At 46.9% G+C, this 16321-nt stretch overlaps 4 protein-coding genes across 5 annotated transcripts; 2 read left to right on the forward strand and 2 right to left on the reverse strand.

The window, feature by feature from the left end:
- Nucleotides 1-25: 25 nt before the first annotated feature.
- LOC122622131 (dynein light chain Tctex-type) lies at nucleotides 26-887 on the reverse strand. The gene has a single exon (XM_043800328.1). It carries the CDS (start codon nucleotides 686-688, stop codon nucleotides 353-355), a length of 336 nt encoding a protein of 111 aa, XP_043656263.1. The 5' UTR covers nucleotides 689-887; the 3' UTR covers nucleotides 26-352.
- A 350-nt stretch (nucleotides 888-1237) lies between these two features.
- On the forward strand, nucleotides 1238-11120 carry LOC122622129 (actin cytoskeleton-regulatory complex protein PAN1). Of its 2 annotated transcripts, none has more exons than XM_043800325.1 (4): nucleotides 1238-1956; nucleotides 8492-9912; nucleotides 9970-10224; nucleotides 10286-11120. In XM_043800325.1, exons 2-4 carry the CDS (start codon nucleotides 8497-8499, stop codon nucleotides 10412-10414), a joined length of 1800 nt encoding a protein of 599 aa, XP_043656260.1. In that variant the 5' UTR covers nucleotides 1238-1956; nucleotides 8492-8496; the 3' UTR covers nucleotides 10415-11120. The 2 variants fall into 2 exon arrangements, with proteins under 2 accessions (XP_043656260.1, XP_043656261.1); XM_043800326.1 differs by lacking the exon at nucleotides 1238-1956 and adding an exon at nucleotides 8180-8340.
- A 65-nt stretch (nucleotides 11121-11185) lies between these two features.
- On the forward strand, nucleotides 11186-13365 carry LOC122622133 (stabilizer of axonemal microtubules 1). Its single transcript, XM_043800330.1, has 3 exons — nucleotides 11186-12396; nucleotides 12464-12926; nucleotides 12987-13365. Exons 1-3 carry the CDS (start codon nucleotides 11431-11433, stop codon nucleotides 13040-13042), a joined length of 1485 nt encoding a protein of 494 aa, XP_043656265.1. The 5' UTR covers nucleotides 11186-11430; the 3' UTR covers nucleotides 13043-13365.
- LOC122622132 (WD repeat-containing protein 3) lies at nucleotides 13292-16295 on the reverse strand. The gene is made up of 2 exons (XM_043800329.1): nucleotides 16086-16295; nucleotides 13292-16026 (listed from the first exon to the last, which is right to left on the reverse strand). The coding sequence occupies exons 1-2, from the start codon at nucleotides 16241-16243 to the stop codon at nucleotides 13416-13418; spliced, it is 2769 nt and encodes a 922-aa protein (XP_043656264.1). The 5' UTR covers nucleotides 16244-16295; the 3' UTR covers nucleotides 13292-13415.
- Between the last annotated feature and the right edge of the window lie 26 nt (nucleotides 16296-16321).

The following is a 16321-nucleotide window of genomic DNA, read 5'->3' on the forward strand; positions in this document are numbered from 1 at the left end:
TGCTTAACTTATACTACAGTAAACGTTACATGTTTATACATTTTTTATTTACGTTTTTAGATTGAAAATCAAGAATAACATCGGGCGCGCACACTGGCAACGAATAGTTGCTTGGTAATTGCTTGGAAACAACATTGTTTTCCAGTGCTTCATAACTAATTTTGTCCTTGCAGCAGGATGGCCGATCAAAGTGTGTGCCCTTTGTGTAGTTTAGTGTGGGTGTGTGTATGTGTACGACGGCAATCTTGTTAATCCCTCCCCCTTATAAGTTAGTTGCTATTATCGACGTCCAGTCCCGGGTCGTCCTCCTCGCGAACCCTTCCAGTCCTGCCAGTCCTGCGATTCCTCCACTCTAGACGGCCAGTCCGAAGACCGAAACAATGCAGTACATGGTCTTGTTCTCCCAGCGCACCGTGCAGGATCCGTCGGTGTCGTTGTTCCAGTAGCAGGAGCTGGCGGTGTGCAGTCCTGCGCCGTTCTTCTGCATGATCATGGCGGTCACAATGTACTTGTAGGGCTTCTGCTCCTTGGTGAGGACCGTCAGGCAGTTCTCTACTACCTGGCCAGTCCAGTTGTTCACCTTGTCGTGCTGGTAGGCGTTCCCGCCGATGGTCGTCTCGATGGCCTCCTTAATCGTCTTGCTCACGTCGTCCACAATGAACTGGCTTTCTTCGCGTGAGTCATCCATTTTCTCAGCTTTGATTTTGTTCTTTCGACAGCTGGTCAAAAAGTAAATGTACTATACTGTAGTTCCTATTGTTGTCCTTGTAGATGTGCGCGCGTTTTTCTGCTCGTCGGCGGCGTTCGAGCAATCGAAATAAAATATGTCGGGAGTCTTTTTTTCGAAGGGATGTGCAAAGCCTACTTTGGTTTTATTTTGGCAGTATTTTCTGGGCGTCTGGATGTGGTCAGACTGTGTCGGAATTTGATCGGAAAAACGGTCACATTTCGGTGTCTTCACACTAGTGTTTTCAATGGACAATAATATATTCTTTCCTCATTGCTTTTAGAACACCTGTGTTTTTTTCTGCCAAATGTTACAGTATCAATATTTTGTCAAGCAATTGAATACTAAAATACACATGGAAAAAGAAACCATATCTAATATATTAATAAATTATAACCACAACAAGACTTCAGTGGAAGCACACCATAAATATTGAAAATAATCGATATAAAGCTGTGTTGAAAAAGACGTGAAAATGAAACATTTAATCATAGCATTAATTTGGCTGCGTACCACGGTCACTCTGGCAGAATCAACATAACGGACGCGCTCGCGGCGCAATAAAAACGGAAAATAATTAAATTATTCCATAACTCTTCTGCGACACCGTTGGAAAACATCGAGGCATATCAAGGCCGACCAATATTGCTATTAAATAGCACAACTGAAAGCGATTCGTGCAGAGCGTCGTTGAATAAATTCGTTATGGAAAAGTGCCTTGGTGTTTGTGTGCGTGCGTATAATTAAGCAAAAGTATTTAGCAAAACGGAGGCGCACATTTCGCAATACACGCTGCGAAATAATCGGGTGATAATTGTCGCAGCTGCAGGCGCACTTCCTTCTCCGTCTCCTGTTTTCTTCGTTTTTGTTTCTGCGGATACGTGCTACTACTTTTGCAGCTGCTGTTCAGCTATTTAGTGCGTGTGTATGAGTGCGCCCGCTACTGTTGTTGTTTTTGTTGGCTCACCTCTCGTTAACCACCTTGAATGCGAGCGAGCCAGAGGGGAGAAGAGTGCAAAGTTGATGTGTGTGTGTGTGTCACAACAAATTCAGTGCGACTGTGTGCGTGCGGCATTAGTCACTCTCTTTAACGTTTAACTTTTTGGTCCACCTTTTTGAACGCACATCGCCAAAGAGGCAAAGACAAAAAAACCACTAAGCCAGCTTTGCGGATCGGTTTTTTCGAATCGAAGCGAATCGGATCGGAACGAATCGGAAATCGCCAAAAGGTTAGTTACCCGCAATTGATAGTTAACCACAACATCACACTGACAACTATGCTTATGCATACATATGTATATCACTCCATGATTTTCATCGGTTTGCACAAGCTACTTACTTAATTGAAATTCCAGTCAAGGTCGCATTTGTTAATTAATTAAATGTTTGCCCGGGTGACTGCTAGTATAAGGCAAGAAGAAACTTTGCTACTGCACAACTGTTGTACAATTCACCAACTATTGCATAAACCGACATGCTACGTTTGTTCCGACTGTTTACTCAAGCCTTAGCGATAAGCGGGGAGTACAGTGACATTTATGGATGGGAAACTGGCTGCATAATCGACACCACACGAAAAACACAGTCATTGCATTAAGTGAATAGCTAGAATTATTACAGAACATCTGCCCCTGGTTGCCCACATAAATTCCGCTTCAAATGCCACCCCTGGTCACTAAAGACACATCTATTATTGAATAATGCACGTTCTCGGAATGCTGAGAACAATATTTCCAGTCGTTCAGTAGTCGTTTTTCTTTCTGTGCAGCTTTGCACGAAGCTTCCCTCTTACCAGTAATAAAATAGAAAACCGGGGGAATTTCGATTTCGTTTTGTCACTTTCGGATGCAGCAGGTGGTGCAGTGGCGCTTACCTCACTTTCCAGCTGACTGCCTTTCGGCCGATCCTCACATGAAACCCATATATGTACCATATACCATATGGCACTGCAGCACCCCTTTCGCCTACGCCACTGCCCGGTGATAAAACCCTTCGCAGAGCAATCTTAAAATGAAAAACAGGAAATGTATATCACACATACATATATAAATACATATTACACAATCTTTTAGGGAAGTGCAATCTTAGGACATGCCAAGAAATAAAGCGGTTTAATAGGTTTACTCAAATCGGACACAGCGCGGCAATAAGTTTGCTATAACGCTTCGTTATGATAATCTTAGATGATATCATAAAACCTATCATAGGAACTGTTGGCTGAGCAAGTATCGAGTAATCAATTTTTTTATACACTCAAGGGAAGGTATCATTTTATACGACTGTATCTGATGCTACATGCAAATGGCACAAAAGATCCTCTTTATAGGCCTTTGTTTTTTAAGTGCATTGTTTTTAAAGCTCTAAAATGGGCGGCAAGTGTTTTGCACTCGGTACTCGACTCGATACTCATTTGAGTGCACAAAAATGTGGGCGTGCTCAGAAGTACTGAAGTAAGCTTTCAGCTCTGATTGTGTTCAACTTTGACCCACATTCGGCAAGTGTCCCGCCATGAAACGCACGAGTGGATTGCAAGGGGAGGAGAAGACGGAGGAGGATGAAGAGGAGGAGTCTTCATATTTCAGCGATGGATTTCATCTGCTGCTCCTCGTATATTTTACATGCAAACGTGCAATTTTCAGCTCGCATTGTTTGTCTAGAATTTGTGGGCTTAGCACAAAACTACATTGTATGTAGTGGGTCTATCAATAGTTGTGTGTATGCAAATACGCTTTTAGAACGAACTGCACGAGCTGGAATAGAATGGAACGGCAGGGAGAACAAAAAGTACATACATACGAGTGTATATGATGAACAGGAAAACGTGCTGACAATGTGGAATAGTGCTGCGGATTCGCCAAGTTTTGTTTCACCTATTTTATACTTATTCATTCCGCTTTTGCTCAGCAAAAGGCAAAAAGCAGGCAGACTTGTGAAACTATGCAAAATCTTGGGTCGAGTGAGTAAAACCCGTTTTGCATTTGGGCTGTTGCCTGTTTTTTGCTTTTTCCGGTCTCCCTTATACGAAGTTCTGATCTTTTCTGCTAAGACTGCTGCTTAAAGCGCCAAATTTGCCGATCAAATATTTGCTAGCCATGTGTGTGCGCGTGTATCTGCGAATAGATTGTTGGCGCACCAGATTCAAGCTGTATCCACAAACGCTCATTAGGAGAGTTAAACAGAAAATCAAATTAATCTTTAACCCCTTGATGATAAAGAGCTCTTTCAGCGAACGAGACTGGCTCTTAACAGATCCCCAGAGCTCAATAAACCTTAACCTCAAAGACACACAAAGCATGGCTCTGTTTCCCATCACTTGCCATCCATTTACGAAGCGCTTCTTTATCGCACTTGATGTAAATTGAATGATTTCGGCTTTGTTCTCTGTGTAATTTGCGTTAATTGCATGAACGCATTGCGGGCACGTTTTTCCCGATTCTGATGCCGCTCTGCATAGAGTATACGATATTGGGCAGGTTTAAAAGCGCTTGAAACAAGGAAAACCAGCGAAAGAACCCGAAAGTTGGGGCGTGTTTTTAGTTAAGTTCATTTAACTTGTCATGTCTGGCATTAAATTCAATTGACTTCGGCGTTACGTCGAGCAGTGCCATTGCCTTCGTTTTGTTTTGTTCATCTGATGGGGGAGCTTTTATTGCCGCTGCTCCCATTTGCTATTTTTACGCTACACCTCAAGAAATGAGTGTTATTTAATATTTATTTCACTGTTTTCGCTGCCACATTTATATGTGCATATGTGCATATTTGTTTATTTGCTTTAAACTGCGTACTCCTTTATCGTGTAAGCTGAGTCAAGCGACAGCAAATTGCCACCCAAATCAAGACTGCTCTATTACTCATGGGATGTTACAGCTTTTGAAGGGAATACCAGAGGAAAGGAACATGAAATGATTGAAAAATAATGGATTTCATGTCTACGACAAACGCGACAAGCTAAATAACTTTCTTCTATTACAAATTTACACACATATGTATATGGTTGGTGTTATATCGTTTTTGCCGTGTACTCCATAGAGGGGTCCAAATCATTCAGAGGTTAATGCTTTCCATGGAGCGCTCAAGTGGCGCAAGTCGGAGACGACTAATGGAGCACTTGTGGCCCTTTGTGATGTGATTGTGGTCTAGTTTTTATTTGGCCATTGAAAATAAAAGCATTCAAGGTCGTCACGCCTGTGTTCGTAGGTGCGGTGGTCGAAAATGTCGAAGTATCAGCAATTGCAAGTGTCAACAATCGATGCCAAGGAAATTGGGATCGTGGAAAGAGAAATGCTCCGTAGCGCACAATTCATTAAAAGCGGAGCATGGAAATTGCTCTTTCAAACGCAATCCATTCCAATTTATACCAGTCGACTATCAATATCGCTCTCACTCGTCTTTGAACGAATCAGCTCCACCCCACATACTCGTGTACATATGTACATATGTATACCCCTCATCACACATGTGTACGAAGACTGAGATCGATGTGTTTGTCACTTTCTTTTGTTCTGCTTTCCTCCGACTTCCATTGTTCGTGAGACTTTGCTCGGAACGTGCGGTCAAGCTTGAGGATGGTCCACCATGCCAAAGTAAAAGTTGCCCCTAACCCAAGTGTCTCGCACATCGCATCACAAAGCGTATGTGCCCACACATTTTGTCAACCGGCGACTGAATCATCCATTCCATCCCATAAACTTTTTCACTGGAAAACAGTTACATGAAAAGCCGTGTCTGGAAATACTCAAAGCCGAATGAAAACAAGCAATTAGCAAGCATTTTCACAGACTTCATTCTCATTGCAAGCTGTAAAGGGAGTCAGTCGCTGTGTAAACCGGTTAGCATCGACTGCTCTTGAGCTTGAACCGCAGAAAAAGAGTAGCTTTATTACACACTTCCGAAGGCCCCAGCTGAATTCAAGTTTCGATAGATCAAGGAAAGAGCTCCAACTTATTAGAAATCAAGAATCAGTTGATGTCATAAAAACCATACAAGGTTGGTTCGACCAGTCCATCCAATTTCAGATAGAGATTTCAGCCAAAGTGTTCTTTTAATCAATGTGATATAAACTAGTTTCTGACCTGATGACAAAGCTTAACTTTATTGGCCTATTAATGTGCGAGATTCTCATTAGCTGCAACTCGGGCTTAATTTGTTTAAGTGCGCTGATAATAGGTGCAATGTAGAGCACCTCATAAACGCTCATTATCATCATTTATTAAGATTTTCCCCCGCCAGCGATTAGGGTGATTATTTGATCAATTTTACTGACGCCACGCGGAAAATGGGAAAAGGAAAGCGTGTTTGCCATTGTGAATAGCTGCTCTTGCTCTTGAATTTCTGCACATGCCTATACAAAGCGAATAGTAAGCAAAATGATTAAATTCGCATTCAAAGGAACGCCAACGAACTAGGTGGGTGGACGTGGGACGTGGGATGTGGGTGGTGGGCGGTTGCCCCTTCTCCTTCTCCCATCATCACCTTCTGAAGGTGATTTTAATTAGATTGTAAATGCCAGGTTTGTTCTACGTTTAACCGTTGAAAACGTGTCTGCCATTAGCATTAGCGTCACAGTTTAGTCCGCCAGTCGGTTTTTTGTGCAGCAAGTTATTCAATGATGGGCGAAATGAAGCGAAGCGAAATGAACAGTCAGACATTTCACAGATTTAGCTATTCATTCCCCTAGGTTTCGTGTTTACTTTATCTACAGGGAAGGTCTCCTCCATAGAAGACATGGAAATTTGCATTAATTTCGCATGCAGCGACTATTTGTTATGATTGGATGTTTACGGCTGCGGCTGAAAGAGTTTGAAAGTTTCCAAAATTTCCAAACATGAAACCACAGTTCTTTTGTGCACACATTCAGACATCCGTTAAATGGCTTATTGTTCAGTTTCGTTGGTCGATCATTGACTGTGAATGAATTTGAATAAGAAATTTAAAATCCAATCTTTTGTGTGATCAATCGAAAACTAGTCGTTCATAATTTGATTATTTTACTCACAATTAAAGAATAGAACTTCTCTCCCAGAAGCTCTTGAGTTTCTTAGATCTTTTTGGCTTCAGAAGTACATTAGAACAAGTTCCTTTGAGCTACAGCCCTGGCGGAAACGACTTTTCACACAACCAAAAGAGCTTACAAATATTTGCCAACTGTTTGTGTTCGCAGAACCAATAAACATATGTAATTCCGGCCATATGCTCAAACATATTTACCACTAAATACACACCCCTCCTCAAAGAGGCGGAAATTGTTTGCCGCGGCGCCATCTCCTCCCATCTTTTTGTCATTTTATTTCCGCGAATGGGGCTTCTGGGAATTCTCCGTGTGACGCACTTATTTTCGACCATCCTCCCATCTTTCGAATGTGAATTTATTTTATCAAATCATACGCCGGGGCGGCGTATGGTTGCCTTACATTTTTTGCGACTTAAAATTGTTTATAGAAATTGTTTTGTTTACGCAAACCATTTCGTTGTTCTCGCGAGAGGCGACATTGGATTTGCTCTTATCACTGCCCACTGGCATATGCCCATTGTGCATGTGCTTTGCTTTGCTGCGGAATATCCCACTTGTGGCACATGCAGTCCAATTCAGCTGCGCTTCTGGATCAGCTTGGTTCGGTTCGGTTCCACCATGTGCCGGGCACCGGGAACCCGGCAAGTGGGGCAACTGCAGCAGTCCACAATGCAGCTACATATTTTCTGGATCCGGCGCAAACTCGAAAACGTTTCATTGCGCTGCCATTGATATCACTTTTGTTCACTGTTTATTATCGTGGCTTCGACAACGCGAAAAGCACAAATAGACTGCTAGAAATGGGAAAAACCGCAGTAATTAGCAGATGAGCATTTGTGGATGCCGATGATGATGACGTAAATGTTCGAGAAACCCCTGCGAAATCAACAAGTTCTATATTTATTCCTTCGCTTTCGCCAATTGCATCGTAAACAGAAAGCACTAAAGAGCATTTCGGATCTGTCGATTGATGGTTTCCACTTATGATAATGAACGACTTCGCCAGCTGTTGATTGCTGAAAATCATGGTGCGTGTATGCCGAATAATTCGCTCTAATCAATGAACCTGACTGGTTAATTACTACAGTGAGTCACACCCAGTATTCCCTTATAATAATCAGAAAATCCGTTTTCACTATCAGTAACTGGAGCGTTCTGTGTCCGAGCGTATTTTATCAGAAGTCGGCACTGCAAATCCACTTGAGTCAAGTACTTAAGCTAAAATCTTATCTGGCATAGTAAATCAATAAGCATTTCTTAATGTTTATTGTAAAGGAAGGGTGGCGTGACCTTCAAGTAAAGTAAAAGTACATTTTTATGGTCTTGCAATACTAAAAACAAGTGTAGTAAGAAATTCCTTGATGAAAACATTGCCATAATGTTGTTTTATTACCAGTCAAGCAATCATTTTTGAACTCTTAGTAATGACATTTGAAATTATCAGATTGTTCTCCTCCCAGAAACCCAGCAAACTCGTTAACATTTCGTATTTGTTTCGTTTTTGAAATTTTGAGTAGAAGAAAAGCGCCACCAGAAGTCTGATCACATTGGTGGGGTGCGAGTCAACAATTTCGAAGCAGCTCTCCATGAAAGTTCACTTGTCGTGAGTGTCGCTTATCAGGCTCAAATATTTGCGATAACAACAACGTCTGATTTTGCATGTTTAATTTGAGAACGCCATTAGGGCGAACTCCGTGTTGCTGTTCTGTTCACGAAGTTAATTGAATTCCCTTTGGTCGCTTCTTCAATTGCAGATAGAATGACCATTCCATCGAGACCGGCGCCTGCTCCGCCCGGATCACGTGGCCAGAGCGCCGCGGCTGGGGCGAATGCCAGTCTGGAGCAGCTGCGACTCCAGCTCCAGCAGCAGCACCTGCAGCAACAGCAGGCGGCTGGAGGAGGACTCCAGAAGCTGACCATCAAGCTGCCGCCGCCGCCCAAGGGTCCGCTGCAGTCGCAGGCTTCGCAGCACAAGAGGACCGCCGTCAGCAACAATAACAACGGCAGCCTCTTCGACGAGCCAATGGGAGGATCGAGCATCACGCGGAAGTTTCCACAGGCACGCTACACGCCGGCCACCAACTGGGACGACGATCCGTTTGGTGGGAGCAACGGAAATGATCGCTTCAAGAAGATGCCACCGCCGCGACCGCCGCCGCCCAAGGTGCTGGTCAATGGGCAGAACGTGGCCAAGTCCACCCCCTCGATGGCGTCGGCGGTCACTGGCGGTACTGGCAGACTCATGTCGAACATTTTCCATCGCAAGAAGTCCACGTCCACGGCATCCGCCGCTGCTTCCAAGGCCGCAGCGGAAAATCGCGTCTACGGCCTGAGCAGCGGCAATGCCGCTACACCAAGCTACAGCAACAGCAGCAGCAGTGCATCCTCGGCGGCCTTCAGCAATGTGGATTGGAATGCAGCGTGGAACACGGCCACCACTACCACAACCACCACCTCGAGCAGTAGCCACAGCTCCCATTACGCCTCGCAGCAAACGGCCGATGCACAGCTCATCAGCTTCGATTCGCCGCCCTCGTCGCCCACCTTTACCCAGAAGTCCAACAGCGACTGCGTCAGCGTGGACAGCTTCAGCTCGGACAGCAACTTCAGTTCGCCCAACAACGGCAGTGTTTCGCAGCCGGAGAGCGGATTCGAGGACGATTACCATCGATCGCGGCCCTCTACACAGAGTCCGCTGGATCCGTGGGAGGCGGTGGATAGCGTTGGGCACGGGGGAGTCGATAGCTTTGGCTCCGCCCCAGTGCGCCAGACGTACCCATTGCAGTCACGCACCTCGGACAATCCGCTGTGCAATGGCAAGAGTCTGTTGCCGCCCACTCAATCGCTTACCATGCCCACCATCATCAAGCCCAAGATATCGCAAAAGCCAAAGGCTCCGAAACCGCCACCATTTATTGGAGGTCACTTACCACCAGGTTATAGCATACCATCAGGCTACGAAGGATCGGAGACGCCACCTTCGCCTCCAATGCCCAAAGGACCTCCACCACCGCCGCCATCTAGCGGAATCTCACTGCTGGACGTGATAAACGGGAAAGTGGACGCTCTAGCGCTTAGCAACGGATGCCAGGGCTACATGGAGGAGGAAGTAGTTCCTTATGCCATTACACTCTATGATTTCGACGGCATTGAGCCGGGCGATCTTAGTTTTAGAGTAAGTTCTTGAAACCCTCGTATAATTTAATTAGTGTATTAATGCTGATATTTGTAGGAGAACGAGAAAATTTATCTGTTGGACCATCCCACGCCGGAGTGGTTGCGCGGACGCACGCGTTCCGGATGTGAGGGCATTTTTCCAATCAACTACGTGGACATCAAGGTGCCATTAGGGGCCAGTGGTGGCGGTGGTGCCGCTCCAGCTGTTAGTTCTGCAGCACCGTCACCCAGCCCGCCACAACAGCAACTGGCGACGGCGCTCTGCTTGTATCACTTTCCCGGAGAAGTCGAAGGGGATCTCGCCTTGCAGGTAATTACCCTTGAAGCAGCGACTTCGTTACAGAATTAATAATCAATTTTTCTTCCCGTAGGAGAACGAATTGGTCACAGTGCTTTATAGGATTAACGAGGACTGGCTGTACGGCGAGGTAGCGGGTCGTCAGGGACAGTTTCCGGCCAACTTCCTGGACCAGGTGCCCGCTAATCTGCCTACGTTGTAACGATAAGGAGTCGCCGATCTTTAACGATCTATAATTGTATACCCGAAACATTGTCGATAAGCGAGTGAACGTCGAGCGAACTGAATCATATACACACACATATATAATTGTATTTTTACTATATTCTTTTCGAAAAATATTATGAATCGAGCATATAGTCTAAGACAACTAGTTTGTAAGAGAATCGCAAAATGTTTTTATGGGTGCATTGGAAACATGCCCATCCCCCTCCCCGCTTATACACGGGATCGATTTATTGATTTTATGTTCAACCCGCTTATGGAACTGTTTTGTTAACTGAGTAATTCTATATTTATGTATTAGAAATGATTTGCTGATCCTTAAAGTATTCGCCCAGCCCCATAGACCCAAACCCAATAGAGCAGGCAAAAATATTGTAAATAAGTTAAAACGTACGTGATTTCTATTAATGTTTAATAATTTAAATTGAGTTTAGTTAGACACTTAGTTAGGCACATTTACAGATTCCAATTTATGATGCAAGCCGTTTGTTTATGTATGTATTAATAATTCTTTAAAGTGCTTAGGGCAGTTCATCTCTGAATGTGAAGATGAAGGGTTATTTATTTGTCCCTTGCAGAGTGCTACTCTCACAATTTGTAGGACTTATCGCTAATAAAGTATCAGGATATCCTAGCAATGAAGAATGTAAACTGAAATAAATGAAGACGATCGCAAAAATCCAGCTGATACTCATTTTCTTGGTTGCCTGTGTGTTACATTTCAGTGTGGTGTTCTATTTCCACACCCGATTTCATTCGACCATCTCTGCCTACGTAGAACACATCGGGAAACTTTTCGTCGTCTAGTGTCTTTGCAAAATTATTCTTTAGTCTTTTCGGAAGTGTCAAGTCTACTCAACCGTTTCTCCCAGCTCCGAGCAAACAAAATTATTTCCATTGACAATTTTCCAGTATTCGTGGGCTTCACATCCGTGTCGGTTTATTTGATTTTGTGTTACGGGATTTTTGGAGGTTATTGTCCCATAATCAGCCATGTCCGGTGATTGCAACACGTATTGCGCCAATGCCTGCGATCCCTGCCAGACGCCCACAGATTTCTCGCCCTGTCCGCCGGGCTCGACATGTCCGCCGTGCGATTGCGGCGACTATGCAGGATGCTGCTACCAGCAGCCGCCGCGCACCATGCCCATCCTGCCCAAGTCGCACTTTATGCGCTCCACAGCGCCGCTGGACACTGACACCATCTACCGCCGGTCGTTCTATGCCAACTGCGGCGACAACATTAGGGCCCGGCCCGTAATGCCGTGCTCCCAGATCCGAGCCTCCACGGCGCCGCTGGAAAAGTGCACCATTCAGAAGCTATCCTATATGCCACCATGTCCGGTGAAGCGGACGCCACCCATCGTTCCCATGGAAAGCGGCCTGCGCTTCGAGGGACCCATCTATGCGATGACCTCGCAGAAGCACGACTACGTGCCCAAGGGGATCGTGAAGCGGGATCCCATTAAGCCGCGAGTGGCTATCTGCACGTCGAATGCGCCGATGGAGCGCTGTACCATCCAGAAGCTGAGCTACATGCCCATCGATGTCTGCCAGAATCCACCTCCGAAGGCCATGGTCCAGGGATCGCACTACTGCAAGCCGGCAGGCCCCATGGAGCGCTGCACCATCCAGAAGCTGTCCTACATGCCGGTCTGCTTGCCGGCCAAGGAGCCCACGCCCTGGGCAGACAAGATACGGTGTGTGCCGCCGCGCTACTCCAATGTCTGCACCACCTACAACCTCAGCTACATGCCCAACTGCAATGAGGCACGAACTGCTCCGGTGACGCCGCTCACCACCTTGCGCTTCTGTGGCAACGACACCGGTTCCGGAAGCACGGTCTACAAGCTCAGCTACATGCCAGTAGATGCCTCCCGGACCAAGCCGGCGCCCGTCCTGCCCAGGGACACTTTCTGCCGGCCCTCAGGACCGCTGGAAAGGTGCACCATTCAAAAGGCAAGTATTGCAACATTCAGCACACTAACCCAAGATTTGTTAGCACGTTTATCTTCTCTCCTACTAGCTGTCCTATCAGCCGAATTGCACGGAGCGTACTCCTCCGATTCGCCCGATGGAGAACGGCCTGCGATTCGACGGGCCCATGTATGCGATGACCACTCAGAAACACGACTTTGTGGCCAAGCCGCACGTGAGGAGGGCTCCCATCATGCCGCGAACGGCCTTCTGCCGGCCCACTGGAGCCATGGAGCGTTGCACGGTGAACAAGTTGTCCTACATGCCGGTGGACGTCACCTGTTTCCCACGCGCCGAGTCCGTCCGACCACGACAGGGATTCTGCCGGAACGAGGGACCCATGGAGAAGTGCACCACATACAAGCTCAGCTACTTGCCGAACTGTGTGCCGCCCAAGGAGCCCCTACCGTGGGCCAGATACACATCCTACTGCCGCCCAACCGGCCCTATTGAGAAGTGCACTATCCAGAAACTTAGCTACGGACCGCCTGGAGCCTTCCAGCGCTGTGGTGGTAGGTCCCACCCAGATTTACCACCTAACATTTCTAAAATATCATCGGAATCCCGAATAGGTCCTTGTGGAACTGGTGGTGGCGATGGCACCTTCCCCAAAGCCGGAATTTGTTAAGCTGGAAATACTTTATGATTGCTCTCAAGAATCCTGCTCCCAAGCTCATCCCGAGTTCTACGTTTGTGTTCAAGCTAAATCTTTCAGTCCAGGTCTTCTAAAGAGATACTTTGTTTTTTGTTTTAAATGCTTGTCAACGAGTTCGCTTGCGAACTGCCCCGATTAACCAAGCGCCGCTATCCGTTCCTTCGCTCCACAATCCCTTTTATCATGTACATACAGAAAATTGCCGGTGATCCAATAATTGGCTTACGAATTATGGTGTATTCCTCTTTGTCAAATTAAAGTATGTTCACAGAAATATAGCAATCCAGTAAATCATAGAATAACAGGTTTAATTGGATTTATACAACTAAGTCTAGGGTATTGCGTCTCAAACCATTTGAATCTGCAGCCTCCGCTTACTGGCTTCTCTCCGCTTCTTATCCCGCTTTTTGCGGTCCTGTGTGGCCTCCCTGAAGAGCTGGACACCATCGCGCTGCTCTACTTCTGTTTGTAGCAGGGCCAAACCATGCAGGTTCCATCCCAAGACATCCCGCAGCTGGCCAACATCCCGCTTGAGCATCGAGAGCAGCTTGACAAGCAGCGGCTTCATGTTCTTAGCCGCCGAGATAGGCTTCATGTGCACCTTGAACAGGAAGATGGTGACGCGACAAAGCAGCTCCAGTTGATCGGGTCGCTGGGTCAGCAGAGTGGGCAGGCGCTCGAGGACTTCGCACACAGTGGCGAAGGGAAGAAGGAGAAGTGCCTCCTCCAGATCGGAAGCACGTATCCTCATCAGGGTGCTAACCAGGAAGTCTTCGGGATTCTTTACCTGCAGAGCCTGCATCAGGGGATGTAACTCGGGCTTCTCCTCCGCCTCGAGCTCGAACTGTTTAGATATCTCCAGGCATTCGAGAATCGATTCAGCAGACTGTTCGGAGCCCACTGTTTTGCGTGACGGCATCTTAAGACCCGGAAGCAATGGAACAGTGTTGTCCTCGCCCGTGGCCAGTTGCTCATTCTCCATTTGCTCTCGCTCTTCCTCCTGCACATCTTTCAGTACAATAGTCTCCTCTGTGCGCTCGTACATTCTAAGAGTTCTATCTGATCCGCAGGTGACCAAATACCGGCCATTTGGAGATACAGACAGACAATAGGCTTCGCCTATATGTCCAGGCAAGGTAAGAATCTTCTCGAAGTTATCGCCATCCCACTGTTTCACCTTTCCATCCTTTCCACACGTAAAAAACATGTGCGTTCTGGGTATGAACTGTACACTCATTACTGAATCGTCGTGTGCAAAAATGGAACGATGACAGTCTCCAAAGTTTAAGCCCCAAACTTTCACGTTACGATCTGCGGATCCTGTTACAATGAGGTTGGAGTCGTAAGAGATGTCTAGGCAGATCACAGGTAACTTGTGACCGTACAGGGATAAGTAGAACTTGAAGGTGTCGAGGAAGAAAACCTTTACGGTGGCGTCCAGCAATCCCACAGCCAGGTACTTCATATCCGGACTAACAGCCAAACACAGTACGGTCTCCTCCAATTTCAGTGTGTTTTTGTGCAGCAGGGACAGCACCTTGGTTTGGGCAGCGCCTTCGCCGGCATCGATTAGCTCGAATGTCCAGATCTTAACCGTGGAATCGCCACTGCCAGTGACGCATCCTTTTTGATCGGGCAGTATGGCAATGGACCAAAGTTCGCCTTCGTGAGCCGGAATCTCCTCCACTATATCTGCCGCTGCCACGTCCACAATGAGCAATTTGCCGCTCTTCATGCCCAGAAGAACGTAGTGATCGCCGGGAACAAACTTCGAACAGAGGATGTAGTCCGTTGGCACAGTTCGCAGGCACTGCATGGCATCTCGATCCCAGAACTTAAAGGATTCTCCAGCACCAGAACCAATGGCCAGGGAATCGTTGCTGAAGCACACGGATCGCACTTCAGATTGGTGGCCCAGTCGAGTAAGTGACCTTAGAAGTTTCGCACTGGGATCGGTTGCTTTACGCGTCTTGATAGACGCCTCCAGCGAGTATAAGGACAGGCTGTTGTTGGCCAAACTAACAAGGACACGCAGCTCCTGGTTCTGGCCCAAGACCACATCAATGGACTTGATCTTCTGCTTGGCACGGATGCTTTCCAATCGCTTGATTTCATCACTCAGCGACTGTTCCACGGACAGCTTTGCTTCGTCTGATCCCTCGTCCTCAGCGGTCTTTTTCTCCTTTTTTAAGCGCTTAGCCAGACGTTTCTTCACCTCTTCCGGCGTGCAGATGTAGAAATTCTCGATTAGGTCATTAGTGCCGTGGCAGCTGATCACACGTTCACTAGGATCGGTCACCAGGTTGACGGTGCGACCCTTTCCAGCCCGCTGAATGGTACCGCAGTTGCTCACGCTAATGGGGCTGATGGTATCCTCGTCATCAATGGATAGGCCTTCAACGGCAGATTCAAGAGTTTCAGTGATGGCACCGTCGTGCTTTCTCAGGCGGTAAACGTTCATGCCGCTTTCGCCAGCGCCGGCAACCATTAGATTACCAATAAATGCCAGTGCCCAGACTTCGGTGCGGTTATCCACGATGGTCTTGAAGCAGAACTGCGTCTCCAGGTTCCAGAACTTGATCTGCGTGTCCTTCGAGCAGCTTACCACTATGCTCTCGTCCACCAAACGCTGCAGGAAATGAGCGTCTGTGATCGCGGCATTGTGGCCACTCAACCGCGCCCTTCCCGCCTGCTCCACCACATCAACGACCACCAGTTCGGTGTCCAGGCCTCCGCTTACCAGACGCATGCCCTGCGAATCGTATCGCAGGATGCTCACAGCGTTCTTGTGGAGTGCCAGCGTACAGATGGGATCGTAGTACCTGTCCGAGCTGAGGTCGAAGATCTGCACCATGCCATCCGCGTAGCCAACGGCAATGTGCAGGTGATCTGGGGAGACCCTCAGGCAGGTGACCTCAAACTTTTCCCGCCGCAGCGTCAGCTTGCGATCGCCCATTCTGGGGAATATAAAGTGAAAATGTAAAAACGAAGGAAAAAGCTTTGTAAGACAACCTACCGCAAATCCCACACGATCACATTTTCAGCAGCTGGAGCAGCCACATATCGACCCTCCGTCTTGTCCACAACGGCAAAGTTCACATTGGCGCGGCCGGAGGTTATGATATTAAAGCTGTCTATAGCCCGGTAGGCCAAATATTGTTTAGTTAAACCCATTGCAGCATTCAAAACACATAAGGTAAATCAAAAATCGCGTTTCACGTGTTTGGAGATGGATCCCAATCGATTTCCCGC

This window comes from Drosophila teissieri, chromosome 3R (assembly GCF_016746235.2).
Source record: "Drosophila teissieri strain GT53w chromosome 3R, Prin_Dtei_1.1, whole genome shotgun sequence".
Classification (NCBI taxonomy): domain Eukaryota; kingdom Metazoa; phylum Arthropoda; class Insecta; order Diptera; family Drosophilidae; genus Drosophila; species Drosophila teissieri.